The sequence below is a fragment of the Grammomys surdaster genome, unplaced genomic scaffold, assembly GCF_004785775.1.
Source record: "Grammomys surdaster isolate TR1022 unplaced genomic scaffold, NIH_TR_1.0 133, whole genome shotgun sequence".
NCBI classification, from domain to species: Eukaryota; Metazoa; Chordata; class Mammalia; order Rodentia; family Muridae; genus Grammomys; species Grammomys surdaster.
The window spans coordinates 14,731,226-14,750,063 of NW_021604591.1; the positions used below are offsets into that span (position 1 = coordinate 14,731,226).

Below are 18,838 nucleotides of genomic sequence, written 5' to 3' on the forward strand. Positions count from 1 at the left end.
CTGTCAGGATCCATGTCAGGACCACACTAGCCTGTGGTCATTGTCTGTCTTGGCATCTTTTCTGGGTGATGAATTAGACCTTTGTAAGGTCACTCACTGTTCATTTGCCTTTTCCCTCCTGACACAGTGGTGGAGGGGGAGGTGAGGGCCCAGCTCTGGAGAGGAGTTGGGAAGGGGAGGTGGCCAGTCCATTTATAGTTCTGCTCTTTGGGACGGTGAAGGAGCTAAATAGCACCAAGGACAAGAAGCTTGGCTCAGTGTGAGTGAGCTACCCCGAGGGCCTGACAGACTCTGAGATGACAATAGGCAGCATGGAGAATGTGGAGGTCTTCACATCCGAGGGCAAAGGCAGAGGTCTGAAGGCCACAAAGGAATTCTGGGCTGCAGATGTCATCTTTGCTGAGAGGGCTTATTCTGCAGTGGTTTTTGACAGGTATGGCAAGCAGGGAGCCAGGCTCTCAAATTCTGGCTTCCAAAATCATCAGAAAAAGGAATGAAGTTCATGGGCTCCTTAATTTTTAATTTAAAAATTATTACATTTATTTATATGTGTGTGTGTGTGTGTGTATGGGTGTGTGTGTGTGTGTGTGTGTGTATGTGTGTGTACAGAACACACACATGCCCCTGTGTGGAACATACACTTGCCCCAGTGCATGTGGAGAGGCCAGAGGCTAGCTTTCAGGAGTCAGTTATCTCCTTCTACCCTGCAGGCTCCGGGGACTGAACTCAGGTAGTCAGCTTTGTTGGATAGATAGTACCTTTGCCAATGGAACCATCTTGCTGGTCCTTCAAATTGCACTTCTGATAGCTATCTGCTGGCATTTCTCTTCTGCAAGGGTTTGTTGTCTCTAACAAGGTTGAGCAGGAGCCTTTAGACATCTTTTACTAATCACAGAGAACTTGGCTGAGAGGCCGTGCTAGCTGTAGATAGGTAGGTATGGTACAGCAGGAAACATTTTCTTACAAAAAAAACCTCTTTTTAGTTCCTTAGTTCCTAAAAGCCTCAACAAACCCATTAGAATACAAAGCATGTATGAAAATTTAAGAAATTAGTTTTAACTATAAGTAATACACAAATCCATTTACTCTAATATTCTAAATATTAGAGTCTTACCCTTAGGGATAAGGTAGACAAATATTATGTCTATCTTAGGGATAACTTATGCTTTATTTAAAACCAACATTCTTGTATTATTTCATACATTGATTTGCACTAGGTAAGCTGGGTGGGTAGCCACAGTTTGTCTTTGTTGGTTTTATAGAATTGATACCATGCTTCAGGGGTCAGGTTAGAGTTTGCTTTTTTCCTTAAATAGTGTTTCTGATCCTATCCTAGTGAGGACAATGAGTCTATCTATAGGTAGTTCATTTGCTTTTATTACACTAAAATTGTGTGTGTGTGTATTCCTGTATGTAGGTGTGTACATGCCATTGTGTACATGTGGAAGTTAGAAAACAACTTTCTGGAGTCAGTTCTCTCCCTCCTTCATATGGGTCCTAGGATTGAACTCAGATCCTCAGCCTTGGGGGCAGACACCTTTACCTGCTCAGCCATCTTGTCAGTCCTGACATATTTTATAAATACTCAAAGATCAATTTATTCTAACTATGCATAGGCTTCCCATATTTATTCATAAACTACATGAGATATGAATTTTTACAGCTATAAATATTCCACCCTATAAATATATGTACATTTTATTTACTTTCCAATTAAGAGACATTTGATGGTTTCCTATTTCTCACAAAATCAAATATTCCTGGAATTAAAATGTGTTCCCACGTCCACAAGTACAGGTGCGACTAGAAAAGGGCTTCTGTTTTCAGCTTTACAATGGTCTGTCCTCATGTCCCTACAGCCTTGTTTACATGGAGCTTTCAAAATTTAAGAATAGTACTTAGTCCTTATTTAAAAACTCCCCTCTCCCAACCCAATACGTAGTGGTTATGTTGAAATGAGAGTATTTTCTGAGCCACAGTTGGAGTGACCCGTCTGGTTGTGTGGCTTGAATTAAGACAGCCTCCGATAAGCTTTGGGGTGAGTAGCTGCAGGATCAGCTGTCATGGGGGATGGGTGCCGCTTTTTAGAGATAACAGCATTTAAATTCTCCTCCCTCCACACCACACCTACAGAGACTTTCAGGAAAAAGGCAATTAACCAGGTCGAGCAGCTTCTTACCATCCAAGGAGTAATCAGGACCTCAAGTGACACTAATCATTTAATCATTTCAGAGGAGTCTGTGGTGTGCGTGTGTGTGTGTGTGTGTGTGTGTGTGCAGGTATGGCATAAGATTTAGAGTTAAAAATATAAAAGCACAGGCACACCCAGATGGCAGGTGCTCTCTTGGTCCTGCCATCGTGTACCTTGAAGTCTCCAGAGCCCATCGAGCCAGATTCTGTCTCCAGACTGTGGAGTTGAGTGAAGGTATCCAGTAAAATGTTCTCTTCTTTTCCTAAGACCAGTCACACTGTGGAGCCCCGGCTGTCTTGGAGCTCACAGGGATCCACCAACTCTGCCTATCCCTACTTAACTCTGGTTAAAGGTGTGCACCACCACGCCTGGCTCTCCATAGAGAATTTTTATTCTTAGCATGTTGAGCTCTTCCTTCTGGTTCATTTTATTCATTTTGCTACACAGCAGAGCTTTTACTAGATGTCTGTTTTCCCATTTAATAATTTGAACAACTTCTGTGTTTACCTTTGAGTCTGTGTGCATGTCATGTGTGAGTGTGAGCAGGGCGTGCCACCACTGGTGTGAGTGTGAGCATGGCATGCCACCGCTGGTGTGTGGAGCTCAGCAGACAACCTCAGAGTTTGATCCTCACCTTCTACCTGGTCTGAGGCAGGGTTTGTTGCTGTTGTTCCAAGACGGGTTTTCTCTGTGTAGCCCTGGCTATCTGTAAAGCAGGCTGGCCTTGGACTCACAAACCAGCCTTCGTCTGCCTCCCAGAGTTCTGGGATTGAAGAGTCACCAGCGTCTTTTGTTGGCAGTTGAGCGGTCTAGGAGCATCTGAGGACTCTCCTGTCTTCATCTCCTAGGAGATGCTAAATTTACAGATGTGTGCAATGGCATCTAACTTCATGTGGGGCCTGGGATTTGAACTCAAGTCGTCATATTCTGTTGGGCAAGCACTTTGGCAGCTCTTACTGTGCCCCTTTGTATAGGGGCACTTAAAACTTTGATACCTAAGTTTTAAGCATCTTTCTTGTTTGTTTAATTTTTATTTCTTGTGTTTATGTCTATGCACCTGTGGAGTGTGCACACATTTGTGTGGGTTGGAGGCCGGAGGCTTTAGTTGGGAGTCTCCCTTGGTTCTCTTTATGTTATTTTTTATTTTACCTTTTCTGTGCATTGGTGTTTTGCCTGCATGTGTGTCCGTGTGAGGGTGTCAGATCCTGGAGTTTCACACAGTTGTGAGCTGCTGTGTGGGTGCTGGGAACTGAGCCCAGATCCTCTGGAAGAGCAGTCAGGGCTCCTAAATGCCGAGCCTTCTCTCCAGCCCCTCTGTATGCTGTTTCTGAGATAGGATTTTTCAATGAACACAGAACTCACCTACTCAGCTAGACTGATTTCTAGGAAACCTCAGTGACTGTCCTGTCCCTGCCTCCCCAGTGCTGGGATTCGTTTCTGTGAGTGCTTGACATGTGTCCTGAGGTCCTCTTTCTTCTGATGAAGCACTTTATGGCTGATCCATCTTCCCAGTCCCATGATTATTTTGATTTAGTTCCTATTGCCATTGCCTTTGTTAATTTTTCATGTTCAGCAAATTAACTTAATTTTGTATCAAATAGAATGAGAAGATGAATAGATTTATTCTGAATAGTGACTTGGGCTTTGGCAAGGAGGGGCAATACATCTCCCTCCCCCGCCCCCCTCTGGTTGTCTGTCATCATCACCACAATCACCATCACCATCATCAGAATCACTGTCACCACCATCACCATCATCACTATCCCTGTCTTTACTATAAGTATCATAATCATCACACTAGGGAAGAACTCACGACTGAACCCCTGTGCTTATCACACTCAAATAGATTTTATAATTTGCTTTGTCTATTTAAGAGCTCCTGTAGCTCAGGCTAGCCTCAAACTCACCTTATATAGCTGAGGGTGGCCTTGAACTCTTGGTTCTCTTGACTCTACTTGTCAAGTGTTAGGATATAGGCATATGCCAGCGTATTTGGTTTATAATTTGCTTTTAAAGTCGTTACTGATTTTTCATTTTATTTTTTAAAATTTTAACTCATAAAAATGTTTAACACTACTAAAAGATGTCAGGCTCCAAAGTATTTTCTGGCAATACCTAGAATCTTTTAAATGCCTGACACTGAATTTTCACTGCTTTGGGTGGAAGGTCCTGGGTGCTGTGTAGAGGAAAAGAGCTGTGTTCCAGGCCCTCCCCTATCTGCTGAGGAAGACTCAGTAAGGATACTATACATGGAAGAAAACCGAACCACATGACCCAAAGCTTACACTTTGAAATTCTGTGGGTTGCAATGGGCTAAAGTGCAGCAGGAGGGGGATGCTACGCAGTACAATGGGGCTTATTCTGATTATTATTTTAATCTGATATCAAATGCAAGAAAGATACAGTGATGCTGACTATGGGCAGTGCTAAGACTCAAAATTTTCAATTCTCCTTTCCTATTTTTTTTTTTAGATAAGGTTTCACTATGTAGCCCATGTTGTCCTCCTGCCTCAGCTTCCTAAGTGCTTCACACCTAGCTCAGTTGTGTGTATGTGTGTGTGTGTATGTATGTGTGTATGTGTGTGTACATGTGTGTGTGTGTTGTGCACACGGGTGCATTTGCCCAGGAGGCCAGATGAGGGCTGCAGATTTCTCAGGAGTGGAGTTACAGATGGTTGTAAGCGGCCTGATGTGGCTGTTGGAGGAACAGTCAGTGCTCTAACTGCTGAGCCATCCCCTCAACCTCTCAATTATTCCCCCATAACAATAATAGTAATAGTAATAATAATAATTACAATAATAATTCAGTTTCAGATATCTTGACTTTAGAGTTAGTTTAGCTTCCGGGATCTTCACAGATTCTAAGCTAGAGAAATACCTGTACGTGGAAGACCAGCATCTGTGCGGATGTGAATATTTGATTTTTACTTCCACTGAGAGAGTCAATAGTTTTTGTTGCTTTCAAATGATTCTCAATATGGAAGGAGAAACCCATTGAGTTTATCTATCTCTTTCTGATAGATAGGAAAACTGAGATCTAAAGAGACAGTAATCTTCCCCAGGTCGTAGTCACAGGGCAAGTCTGGGTCTCCTCACTTCCCAAACAAGCAGACTCTAAGCACTGTCCACTTAAGCCTTCTTGTTCATGTCAGTGCAATTAATATTATTTAATGTTAGTAAAAGAAAGGGAAGTTCTGGAGATGTAGCCCAGACACCCGGCCTAACATGTGCAGAAAAGGATATCTACTGTTAACTTGAGAAAAATCAAAAGTTGGTTCTGAAGCCAGAGAACTGTTAGGTCCATAAAGCAGGTAAGAAGCAGGAGTGTGCAGTGGTTGGCGGCAGGCAGCTTCATGGGGCAAGCACTAGCAACGTGAGCCGAGGAGCTGAGCTCAGATTTCTAAAACCAGATGTGGCTGGGTGTCTGCAATCCTGGCTCCCCTCCATCGAGACAGGAGGGAGAAGCAAGAGTCTTCAGGAGAAGCTCATGGGCCTGAGGCTGTCCTCTGACCTCCATGGATTGTCATCACACTTGTGTACCCATACCCACATTTGAACACACACACACACACCACACACCACACACACACCACACACACACACACACACCCCCCACACACCCCACACAAACACCACACACACACACACACACACACACACACACACACCACACACCATACACACACACCACACACAAACACCACACACACACACACATACACATACACACAAACACACACACACATACACAACAAACACACACACTACACAAACACCACACACACACATATACACATACACAACACACACACATACACACACACACAAACACACACACACACACACATACACACACTACATAAAAATCTTAAAAACAGGAATATACATGTGATTAAAAAGGGGAAAGTCCTTACAGTAATAAATCAATATATCATAATTTTTTTGATGTAACACATTACCATAACCCAGGTGACGTTAAAACAACACAGATTCTCTATACTTTCTGGGTTAGGAGTCTAAAATGGGGTGATGATTCTATTCTTTCTCCCTTTCCAGCTTTTAGAGGCTACTCCTAGATAGGAAGATGGCTCACATATTTCTCTTTTTTTCTTTTTTTCTTTTTTTGATTTTTTTTTTGAGACAGGGTTTCTCTGTGTAGCCCTGGCTGTCCTGGAACTCACTCTGTAGACCAGGCTAGCCTCAAACTCTCGAACTCAGAAATCCGCCTGCCTCTGCCTCCCAAGTGCTGGGATTAAAGGCGTGTGCTACCACCGCCCCGCAGGCTCACATATTTCTTTCTTCATCTTTTATATTTTTAAATTTTATGCATATGAGTGTTTGGTTTCCATGTGTGCTTGTGTACCATGTGCATGCCTAGCGCCCATGGAGCTCAGAAGAGGATGTTGGGTCCCCTTGAACTGGAATTATAGGCAGTGGTGAGTTGTCATGTAGGTGCTGGGAATTGAACCTAGACCCTCTGCAAGAGACACAAATACTCTGAACTAATGAGCTCTCTCTAGTCTGAAAGTTCTTCATTTTACTTACACCTTCAAAGTCCCTTTTGACACACCACCGGATTCTGGAAATTAAGATGTGGACATTTTCAGAGACCTTTTCCAGACCCCTACAGCCATACTCTATTATATAAATATTCTAGATTAATTCAATTCATCACAAAAATATACTAAGAAGCAAGGATTGTTACTGGGTTTTTTTTTTAATTCCCTTTTTCCCCCATGCTAGGCAATGTCTACACATGCTAGCAAATGCTATACCACTGACCTATACCAGAGTCCCTTTCTAGATTTCTTTAAAGAAAAACTTGACAATTTCCCAAGTAACTCTGGAAAAGAGCTGAAAGTACCCAGGATTGTGCATATTTCTGTGTGGGGGTAAAATGAAAAGGGGGAACACAAGAAACAGTTGAATACTTTTAAAGAAATCAGTGTCAGTCAGGATGATTTTGAAAATCAAACCAATTATGAGCTTTCTCAGGCCCGTGGGGACATCTGGGCTTTTAGTCAATGTATTCTATGTGAGGCTGTGGTGTGGGAGAGACAGGATTAGCTTTGCCATTTACAGTAGCACACATGTGACTTTTAATCTGATAACAGCTGGTGAGTGGGTGGTAGTGGACAGGAGACATTATAAATGGAAATAATTTAATAACAGGATTAGAGAAGTTCTTGAACAATTAGTTCAGAAAATGAAATAAGTGCTTGCTAAATTATTCAAGCTTCTCTCCTCGATATTTAAACTTGTTGAGAACAAGCGGCAATAGGTGTAGAATTATGCTTTTACTTAGCCGTTCTTGGGGACAGAGACAAGCTATGCTGACATGCCGCACAGACTGTTGTGAGCTACATTACAACATTTTATTAAACAATACTGAAACTAAGAACTTTGAAAATAATTGACATTTTATTTCATTACTGGCTTTTGGAGACAAGTCTTTCAGAGCTCAGGCTGGCCTTGGGCTCTGTGTTGTGATTGGCTGATCTTCCTGCCTCTAACTCCGAATGCTGGGACTGCATGTGTGTGCCACCGTGTTTAGCTCTATGTTTTAATATTTTGAGTCTGGGTTTTGCTATGTAGCTCAGACTGTCCTGGACCTCTAGACCCTGCTGCGTGTGCCTCCCCAGTGCGTGGGGTTACAGGATAAAATGATGAATCTCTGGCAGAATGAGGTCACTTTTCTGAGGGTGTGACTTGAACTTGGGATGAAGATGTCAGCTCGGGAGCAAGGCTTATCCAGGTGTGCATATGGGTGTGTGCATCTCATCCTGTGAGAGCTGCTGTGGAAAACTCTTGAGAATTGGCAGTATGGTTTTCTAATTTTTTATTTGTGTGTGTATGTGTGTCTATATCTATCTCTGTGAATGTGGGTGCATCCATGCTGCCATGATACAAACACAGAAGACACTCCTAGGGAATAATTTCTGGGAGTCTGTTAGCTCCTACCATTGTGGACTCTGAAGGTAGAGCTGGGGTTGTCAGGCTTGTTTGGCAAGTGTCTTTATCCACTGAGCCATTCCAGCACCCTGCTCAATCTTAGTTTTCAAGAGTGGTCTGTCCCTGAACCTGGAGCTCACCACTGCATCTAGGCGGTCTGGGCAGTGAGCCCTGGGATCCACCCTACCCCACCTCCTCAGTGCGGAGGCCACAGACATGCACTGCCACACCCAACATATATGTGATGCTGATGATCTGAACTCAGATTTATTTTTCTTTTACTCTTTCAAATTAAATTCAGTGTGTGTGTGTTGCAGTGGTGCTATACTAAGTGGGTGTGGAGGTCACATGATAACTCTCTGGAGTTGATTTTCTCCTTTACCATTCAGGTCCGGAGGATTAAACTAAGGTCATCTGGCTTGGTCGCAAGTTCCTTTACCTGTTGAGCCTGCTTCCCTCCTTTTTTTTTTTTTTTTGGTTTGGTTTTTCGAGACAGGGTTTCTCTGTGTAGCCCTGGCTGTCCTGGAACTCACTCTGTAGACCAGGCTAGCCTCGAACTCTCGAACTCAGAAATCCGCCTGCCTCTGCCTCCCAAGTGCTGGGATTAAAGGCCACCACTGCCCGGCCTCTCCTTTTCTTATTTGTCGTTTCTTTCACCATATTCCATATGGTGAGCAGAGTACATGCTCATGCACACACACACACACACACACACACACACACACAACACTCACACACAAACACATACACACACACTCACACACACTCACACACACTCTCACACACTCACACACTCACACACACACACACTCACACCAAGCTTGGAGTAGAGCAGTACTAATGTACATAGCAGTACACAGTTTATGAGTTAGAGATGAAAAAAATGTTAGTTTTCTCTTTTGGATATGGTCTGGAAATGGGGAGGGGAAGACCAAATTAAAATATTAATAATTATAGATATTTCTATATTGTTTTGAGGGAAAAATCACATAGAAAACATTGTTATAAATGCTATCAGATTCTAACCTTATGTCTGAGCACTGTTTTGTGTTTTTTGTTTGTTTGTCTTGTTTTGTTTTTGTGCAGTCCTGGCTGGCCTGGAACTCACTGTCTGCCTGCCTCCACCTCCAGTACTAGGATCAAAGGTGTGCACACCGTGTCCAGCATGCATCACTCCAGCATAGCCATACACATCGTTTTCGGAACAAATTTCCAAAGGACGATGCTGACTTCTTGGCATTTCTGGTTTTCCTGCTTTGGCTTTTTTTGTGATTTCTTATATAAGATTTATTTTTTATTTTATGTTCTGTGTGTACTGTGTACATGCCTAGTGCTCACTGAGACCAGAAGAGGGCTTCATATCCCCCAGAATTGGAGTTAAGAGACATTTGTGAATCACTATGTAGGTGCTGGGAACCAAACCTGGGTCCTTTGTAGCAAGTACTTTAACTTCTGAGCTGTCTCTATAGCTTAATTTCCTGTCATTTTTTTTTTGGGGGGGGGAGTATCAACCTCTTTATCATCTTCCTTGTGTGTTTTAGGGTCCCATCCTTGGATGTGTTCTTCTTTGATTTGGTTCTGGAAGGTATATCCTATTCTTTAGGTACATCCTGTTCCTAAATTTCATAAATGTCTCAATAGAGAGGGAGCAGTCACAGAGGCCAAAGTGGGAGTTATTAAGTATCTGGAGTTGTGATTATAGGTGATTGTGAGCCACCCAATGATTTAAGTGCTGAGAATTGAACTCAGGTCCTCTGGAAGCATCAGAAAGTGCTCTTAACCACTGAACCATCTCTCCAGACCCATTTAAAACTTTCTTGGTGTATTTCAGATCAGTGTTTTGCAGGAACACCTTTTTAAGGACGGACTAGAAATAGAAGATCTGTTGAGGCAGGCTGATAGGTCCTTCTCAGAAGTTGTTGGTGCGTTCTTCATAATTCCTTCTTTCCTTATGTTGAAGGCTCTACTTTTGGTTTGGATTTTGCTGTTTCTTTTCGCTTCTTTGATTTTCTCCTCCTGTTCTCTGACACTTGCAGTTTCTTCTTTTCTCCCTGGAGCTGTTGTGAAGTTTGTTCTCTTGTGCCTCAGCTTTTCATTTCCACACTGTTCTGTCACACAGACTCCCAGGGTCCAGTGACCACTGAAGCACACCCTCTGGATGAGGGTGAGGTGCGTGGTGGAGCTGCAGTTGGACTGGTCCTTTTCCAGCCCATTACCAGTGCCTTCCTGGTAATTGCTCTGACTTCCACCCTTCTAGCCGTCCTTCCCCCTTCTGGATATCTAGACAATGAAAGCCTCTTCTGCTGCTAAGGATGCTGTGTGGGGAACCCTAAGGCAGGGGAGGGCCTCCCTCAGGCTCCTGGCAGTTGTTCTAAGCCACATCTCTCTTCTGCAACTCCTGCTGCTGACCTCTTCTTTGCCTCATTTTAGTATGGGAACTCCTGAGTCAGTGAGTTTTTCTGGACCGCCTCTTACCTGCTTAGTGTCACTCTTCTGGTTTGTGTGTTAGTTAATAAAGTTAGTGTGTTAATAAAAAGTGATGTCAGGAATAGGGCTGGGAAGATGGGTCAGTGGGTTAAATGCCTACTACATATGCATGAGGATCTGAGTTCAAATCCCCAGCACCCATGTAAAAGGATGGTAGTACTTTGCTCTTGTAGGGAGTGGAGACATGAGCATCCCATGTGCTCGCTGGCCTTCTAGTCTATAAGAAGCAGCGAGTTTCAGGTCCAGTGAGAAATCCTGTCTCAAAAAGCGAAGTGGAGAATAATAGAGGAAGACACTGGATGTTGAACTCTGACTGTATGTGACATGTTGTAATTGATACTTAATCTCAAATGGTTTTTTTTTTTTTACCCCGAGTTTGATCATTCAGTCACCAGATAAAAGACTCACTACCTTTATATTTATAATAAGCTTTAATCAGCACTAACGCTGGCCTGATTTAGTGCTATCCTCAGCTTCTCTGCCAATAACTCTATAATATGACTTGCCATGTTCTGCCTAGGCTGCCTGTAACTCCAACTGGCCAACCCTCATGGCCATGTTTATAAGATTCTTACCCCATGGTATCTTCTCCTCGCTCCACCTTCTTCTCCCTCTCCTCTCCTCATGGTCTCTCTTCAGACCCCAAGCCTGGGAATCAAAAACTCAGCCTATCTCCTGCCCAGTTATCGACTGTAAGCATGTGTTTAAACCAATAGTTTTAAATTAACTATCTAATTTAAATAGGAGCGAGGTCACATTGTATGTGCAGATTCTCTCTTCCCTCGGGGCAGCCAGGCCTTGGGGGCCGGTACTTAGCATTACAGTACATAGCAAAAGACCAAACCTCCACAGCGTCATATGTACATATACCACACACACTCATGCATGCACCCATACACATGCACGGCTGAGCTTGGTAATACCTGCCTGTAACTCCAGTATTAGAGATGTGAAGGCAGGAAGATCATACATTTGAGACCAACCTGGGTTTCACAAGGAGACTTTTTCAACAAAGAGAACAAGACTAACAAAGCCAGCCAGACAGACTGTCCTTAAACTTGAACAAAGAAGAGCTGTGCTGCCTAATTTGCGCCTAGGTATATAATAGTATAAACCTGGGCCCAGAAATGCCCCTAGGATGACACAGACCTCTGGATGACTTCACCAGGCAGCAAAAGGAACTCATTTACTCTGAGTGCTTTGTTCCCTTCTGCAAATGCCTGCAATGACACCACCCTTGACTTACAGGACAGAGATGCACTACTCAGAGTGGCCTCCTCTGTCCCCACAGTCTGATTATCTCCCTGACGTCACGTCCCAGAATGGGGCATCCTACGAGCTCGTGTTCTTACATGTGTCTGCATGCCACCTGTCCGCAAGCCTTTGACTTCTGTCAGTGCATCTTCTCAGAAGACCTTGACCTTCTCTGAGTACGAACTCAGTCCACCTTTACAGGGTTAGAACAAAGTCTCTCTCCTGTATGGTGGACTGGGTTTCTGGATGCCTTGCTTCCCCCAACCTGGTGGGAGTAAAGTCTCCCTTCTTAGATTTTTGTTGCAATTCACCCACATCTTTACGTGCGCCAGCTCAGCCTGGGGTCTACTGGGAAGCAAAGTCTCTGTGTGTTGTTTATCTTTAAGACCCCTCTTGATGATTTGAATGAGATGTCTCCCATATTTTCAGACATTTAAATACTTGGTCCACGGCTGATGATGGTGTTTGGGAGGCTTAGGAAGCATGGCCTTGCTGGAGGAAACCACGTTGCTGGAGGTACCCCTTTAAGGGTGCTCCATTTGGAGTTCACTTGTGTTTCAAAATATGAGCCCTCAGCTGCTGCTCCAGACCCCATGCCTGCCTGTGGCCACGCTTTCCCGATGCTTCTGGACTGGACTTTCTGCATGCTGGACAAACATTCTACCAGTTGAGCTACATCCTTAGCCCCCAGGCTCAGTTTTTAAGCACATTGGAGACACAAAAGCATTGGCTCAACCTTATTGGATACATAGTATTTTTGCAGGGCTGCTCATTCACCACGCACAGACCTTGTCTTTGCGTTTGTCTGTTGTGGCTTGCTATTCCCATATAAGGAGCTGTCACACAGCTGCCGCTCTGATCCTCTTGACTCTGACAGATGACAGAACCCAGAACAGGGCTGCAGAGTGAGGAGTGACTGTACGCTTTCCTCCAGGGCAGAGAGTATTCCAGGGCTCTGGATAAAAGGTTTCTTCCGTGTATTCTGGTATCAGTGGCTGGGAGCAGAGACTTATGATACCAGTGCTCCTGTGAGGACAGTGATCACTGGCACTCTAAAGAGCAAATTAGAAGGAGAGTAGTAGTTCTGTGGAGGTGGCCCAGTGGTTAAGATCACTGCTGCTCTTCCAGAGGTCCTGGGTTCAATTCCTGGTCCCTACACAGTGGCTCACAACAGTCTGTAACTTCAGTTCCAGGGATTCTGACTCCTGTGAACACCATGCAGACACATAGTGCCTGCATAGTCCACATGCAGGCAAAACATCCATACACATGAAATAAATATACAAATAGTTAGGAGTGGCTAGAAACATCACTTTAAGAATGGTGAAGTTTGGTGAAAATGGGAGTGACTACCTGAGAATGGGAATGACTACCTGTTTGGAAGTTGGAGATGGAGGGGGCAGAAGACTTGCTGAAGGTTACCCGGCTGAAGTAAGCACTCTTTCTCCTCCCCTGGAATCCAACAGGAATTTGGGCACCTGGTGCCTTTGAACACTCTCCACCACTGGGGGAAGTAATGGGTAGGGTGGTGGTGTGGTATTTCTGTCAGGGAACTGTCTTTGTGGCTCTCCCCTACCAGTTGACTTCCTTTACCATGGCCGCCTTTCCCATGGGTGCTGGAGGAGAGAGGACTTGAGATTCCTGGCTCAACTGTGCCATGAGACATTAGATGGGCAGACATATGTCTGTGGAACTTGTGCCCAGAGGTGAGTGGCTCGGCACCTGATTTACACTTGTTATCCTTGTTACTCCAGTTAACTCTAGGCCACCTGACAATGGGAAACTGGAAAATCTGTCTATCTATCTATCTATCTATCTATCTATCTATCTATCTATCTATCTATCATCTATCTGTCTATCTATCTATCTATCTATCTATCTATCATCTATCATCTATCTATCTATCTATCTATCATCTATCTATCTATCTATCATCTATCTATTTATCTATCTTCATCATCTATCTACCTATCTAATCTATGTATTATCTATCACTATCCATTAATCATCTATTAGCTATCTAATCTAATATTTCTAATTTATATATCATCTATCTATCTATCTATATCTGTTATCTATCTATCTGTCTATCTGTCTGTCTGTCTGTCTGTCTATCTATCTACCTACCTATCTATTGCATCTATGTATATGTATGCCACATGGAGTTGCAAGCAGTTTAGGCTGCCTGATGTTTAGGCTGTTTAGGGTGCCAGGAAATGCTTACATCTTCCAGAAGAGCAGAAAGCACTCTTAATCACTGAGCTGTATCTCTTCAGCTCCTTCTTATGTTGTTTTTATTTGAGAGAGAGAAAGAGAAAGGGGGGGAGAGAAATGTCATTTGTGTGTTACAGAGACTAGAAGAAGATGTGGGATCCCCTAAAGCTGGAGTTACAAGTGGTTATGAGTTTTCTGATGCTTGTGCTGGGAACTAACTTGGGGTTCCCTGGAAGAGAGGCAGGTACTTTTAACTGTGGAGCCATCTCTTCAGCTCTAGGACTTCTTTATAACTTACTTCTTGACTAAAGTTTTTCTTTTTTTCAAGACAGGGTCTCTCTGTGTAGCCCTGGCTGTCCTGGAACTCACTCTGTAGACCAGGCTGGCCTTGAACTCAGAAATCCGCCTGCCTCTGCTTCCCAAGTGCTGGGATTAAAGGTGTCTGCCACCACTGCCCGGCGACTAAATTTTTTTCTTGTGATTGAGTTTTGAAGTTTTTTTTTGTTTGCTTGTTTTAAGTCAATGTCTCACCTATCCCAGGGCAACCTAAAAGTGACTATCATCTATGTATGTATGTATGTATGTATGTATGTATGTATGTATCTATCTATCTATCTATCTATCTATCTATCTATCTATCTATGAATAACCTTGAAATTCTGATGTTCTTGCCCTAAGCTCCTGAGTGCTGAGATTACAGGCCTATGACAGCATCTCCAGTGTCTTAGTTACTTTTGTATTGCTATTATAAGACACCGTGACCAATGCAACTCATAGAGAGTATGGAGGTTATTTCAGGCTTACAGTTTCAGAGGATTAGAATCCATGATCATTAAGGCAGGGAATATGGCATTAGGCAGCTAGGAATGGTGCTGGAGCAGGAACTGAGGGCTCAAATCTTGAGATAACCAGGTGGGAGAGAGCTGACTGGTAATGACATGGGCTTTTGAAACCTCAAAGCCTACCTCCAGTGACATACTTCTTTTAAATAGGCCACACCTCCTAATCCTTCCCAAACAGCTCCAGATAAGGGCTAAATACTCAAATATACGAGCCTAAGAGGGGCATTCTCATTCAAACCACCATGCCCAGGGTATGCAATGCTGGAGCCTTGATCCAGTAACAGGTCACTCGTTAAGCATTTAATCAATCCCAGGACACAGATTTGCTTACTTGTTTTCTGAAACAGAGTCTTTTATGTCCCAAGCTGGTCTTGATCTCCTGTGCTGGGAACAAGCGCGTGTACCACCATGCTCAGTTTATGTAGGCTTTCTTCATGCAAGACAAGCACTGTGCCAACTCAGCTACCATTCATTTTGTTTTTTTGAGACAAAGTGTCCTTTTGTAGCCCATAATGGCCCGAAGTTCACTATATAGTCCAAGCTGGCTTCAAATTCAATCTAATCTTTCTTCTTATTCTCCTAAGTGGTGAGATTACAAGGCCTTACCATATTAGTTTGCTTAATTGGAAAAAGTATATTTTATTTTATTTTATGTGTATTTGTATTTTTACCTGTACATGAGATTCATGATGTGAATGCCTGGCTACTCCATTGGTCAGAGAAGGCCTTGGATTCTGTGGACCTGGAATTACAGATGCTTTTAAACCACAATTGGATGCTGGGAACTGAACCTGGGTCCTCTGCAAGAACAACAAGTGCTCCGAATTGAGAAGCCATCTTGCCAGCCATTTGACTAATTTTAAAATTTAGTTTCTGATTTTGTGGTTTTGTGGATATTAATAGTAACAATAATACGTATTATTATATTGTGAACTTCTTCATTTGTTTGTTTGGTGTTTTGTGTGTTAAAGAGAGGGAGAAAGAAAGGACATGGATTTGGGGGGGTAGGGATGGGGAGGAGGTGGGAGAGGGGAAACATGTGATCAGAATATATTGTAAAACATTTTATTTCAGCAATAGAAAGCAATATTTATAGGTATACAAGCTGTCAAGACATAGTTGTTTCTGTTTTCATTTTCACATCAGGAAGCATAGAGTCAGAAAAGTAAGAACTTGCTCAGGGTGATGCAGGTAGTAGACACTGGAATCAGGAGTGAAATCCAGCTTCAACTAAGTCCAGAACTGACTTGCCACATTCCCACCGCAACAGAAAGATGGGAACTAGAGGACTGTGTCTCCCTCCCTCCTTTCCTCCCCCTCCCTCCCTCCCTTCTTCCCTCTCCCTCCCTCTCCCTCCCTCCCTCTCCCTCCCTCCCCCAGCCCCGTGTGTGTGTGTGTGTGTGTGTGTGTGTGTGTGTGTGTGTGTATGTCTTGGGTATACAGGTATCTGTGCAGGCCAGAAGAGTGTCTTAGGTTCCCCACAGGTAGAGTTACAGGTGGTTGTGAGCTGCTCAAGGTGGGTTCTGGGAACTGAACTCAGGTCGTCTGCAAGAGCAGCACATACTCTTAACCACTGATCCATCTTTCCAGTCCCTTGTTTTATCTTCATACATGGATCTAAGTACAAGAAAAATTGTGGAACAGAATTTAAGCCATATCTTGAGTTCAGAGGGAATATTTGGTGGTTTACATTTAAGTTCCCAGTGAGAAGAAAAAAATCACCCCAAATTGATGGCATTTGTTTTTATGAAAAGTTTCTTGCGGTGAAGTGATTTTTGCACAGAAGCTTGTGAGATAAAATGATGGATGTCCTGGTTTCATCTCTGTTGCCGTGACAAAAAGCAACATGGGGAAGAGGGTTTATCTGGGTTAAGAAGTCCAGGTTACAGACCATCATCTCAGGAAAAGCAAGGCAGGAATTCAATCACATCACAGTCAAAGAGAGAAGCACAAAGAGAGTAAACACACCCTTGCTTCCAGCGAGACGTCTCCTCTTTTATGCTATTCAGGACCCCACCTGCCCAAGGAACAGCATATAATGGATAGGTCTTCTTACATCAATTAACAATCAAGATGTCCTCCACAGACATCCACGCAGACCATCCTGGTCTAGTCATTTCCTCACTGAGGCTCACTTCTCAGGTGACTCTATGTTGAGTCTGGTTGGCAGTTAAAACTAACCAGCACAACGAGGAAATATTCTTGAGCTGGGAGGGATTTCGAGTCAAGGCTTAGCAAGTGATTGTAGATGTTTCCTTGCTACTCAGCCATAGGTGAAGATTTCACTGTCGGAACCTCAAGGATATGCTCACAGCTTTCTCCTGGTCAAAGTGACTCTGAAGACAGTGGAGCATGCAGCTGGAACTTATTTCTAGAAATATAACATAGTTACAGTTCATGGCAAGCATATCATGTTACAACTGTGCTCTATTCAAAGAATATGAAGTCAGTTCATAGGCACCAAGACAAGTGCCAGTTAAGGGACATTCCCCGCTTCTGTGTCAGTCTGGGAAACCTTGTCCCAGCCAGCCACAGGTTGTGTGGACCAGAGAAGTGCAGGGCAGGGCAGGACATCTGGTTCATTCTTGGTACAGCAAAGGGACCTTTAGCACAGAAGTAAAAAGCACGTAGTAGCTGAAACAGGAGGATCAGAAATTTGAAGTCACCTATATAGTGAGTTGGAGACTAGCCTGAGCTGTATAAGATCTTGTCACAAAACAAAGCATGAGGTGGAAAGATGGCGCGGCAGCTAAGACTGTGGAGGACTTTTGCTGAGGACCCGAGTTCAGTTTCCAGCACCTGTATCATGTGCCTCACAAATGGCTGTGACATCTGCCCAGCTGATCTGATGTCATGCATGGCCTCTGAATTCTAGTGCACACAGCCCCACAGAGGCACACACAAACACATAATCTCTTAAAAAGTGAAACAAAACAACAAATAACAAAAATAATTAAACCAGCTAAAAGTCAACCATTTTTAATTAAAAAAAATTTTAGGGCTGAAGAGATGACTCAGAGGTTATGAGCACTGGCTGCTCTTCCAGAGGTCCTGAGTTCAATTCCCAGCAACCACATGGTGGCTCACAACCATCTGTAATGGGATTCGATGCCCTCTTCTGCTGTGCAGGAATATATGCATCCAGAACTCTCTCTATATATAAAAAATCTTTTTTAAAAAATTTAAACTTTTAATTGATTCTTTGTAAATTTCACACCACGCACCCCAATCCTACTCGTTCCTAATCCCTCCATGTTCCCCCTCTGCCCTTGCAACTCCCTCCAACAAAACAAAACAAAGAAATCTTACTGTGGAAGCTGCAGTGTGTCATGGTGTGTCTGTCACATAGCCTTTTGGCCAAATAGCTTCTCTTGCAAATGTTCATTGCAATGAGTCACTGGTCTGGTTTGGGGCCTCTGGCTTACTGGATTCTCACCAGTATTCCTCTTGTTGCTCTGTGTTATGGAGATCCTGCAGCTTTGATTCTGCAGGAATGGCCCCTTCACACACTCCAGCAGTTTGTAGATGGGGTAGATGTTGCGGTGGGTCAACTCAAAGCCCTGGATCTGGGCCTGGGTGGTAGCTGCGTTGGTCAGCCTGCCAGCTCTCTTGAACCCAAGCCACTGGAGCCAGCTCTCCAGCATTGCCCAAGTGAGGGGCTCAGTTCTTGGACACTAATGTGGCAGCCCAGATATAGACATCCACATGACTTATGTTGATAACACGGCCCATGGACATAGACACAGACCCCTGCTGCAGCAGGATCACAAACCCAGACGTAGCCTTTGGGCAACACAGCCTGGACATCACCATGGCTTCAGATGGCAGTGCAGGCTGCTTACCTCAGGGTTTCCTCACCTCAGGCTGTCCCTCACCTCAGGCTGTCCTTATATCAGGC

At 43.7% G+C, this 18,838-nt stretch overlaps 1 protein-coding gene across 2 annotated transcripts in view; it reads left to right on the plus strand.

Annotated features, from left to right (window-relative positions):
- Positions 1 to 209: 209 nt before the first annotated feature.
- Smyd1 (SET and MYND domain containing 1) overlaps positions 210 to 18,838 on the plus strand; it is a 48,726-nt gene continuing 30,097 nt past the window's right edge. The window contains exon 1 of one of the 2 annotated variants that reach the window (XM_028762458.1): positions 210 to 433. In XM_028762458.1, the coding sequence (XP_028618291.1) occupies positions 297 to 433 (137 nt within the window). In that variant the 5' untranslated portion in view covers positions 210 to 296. The remainder of the gene's footprint in view (positions 434 to 18,838) is intronic. The other variant, XM_028762457.1, reaches the window with a different exon arrangement.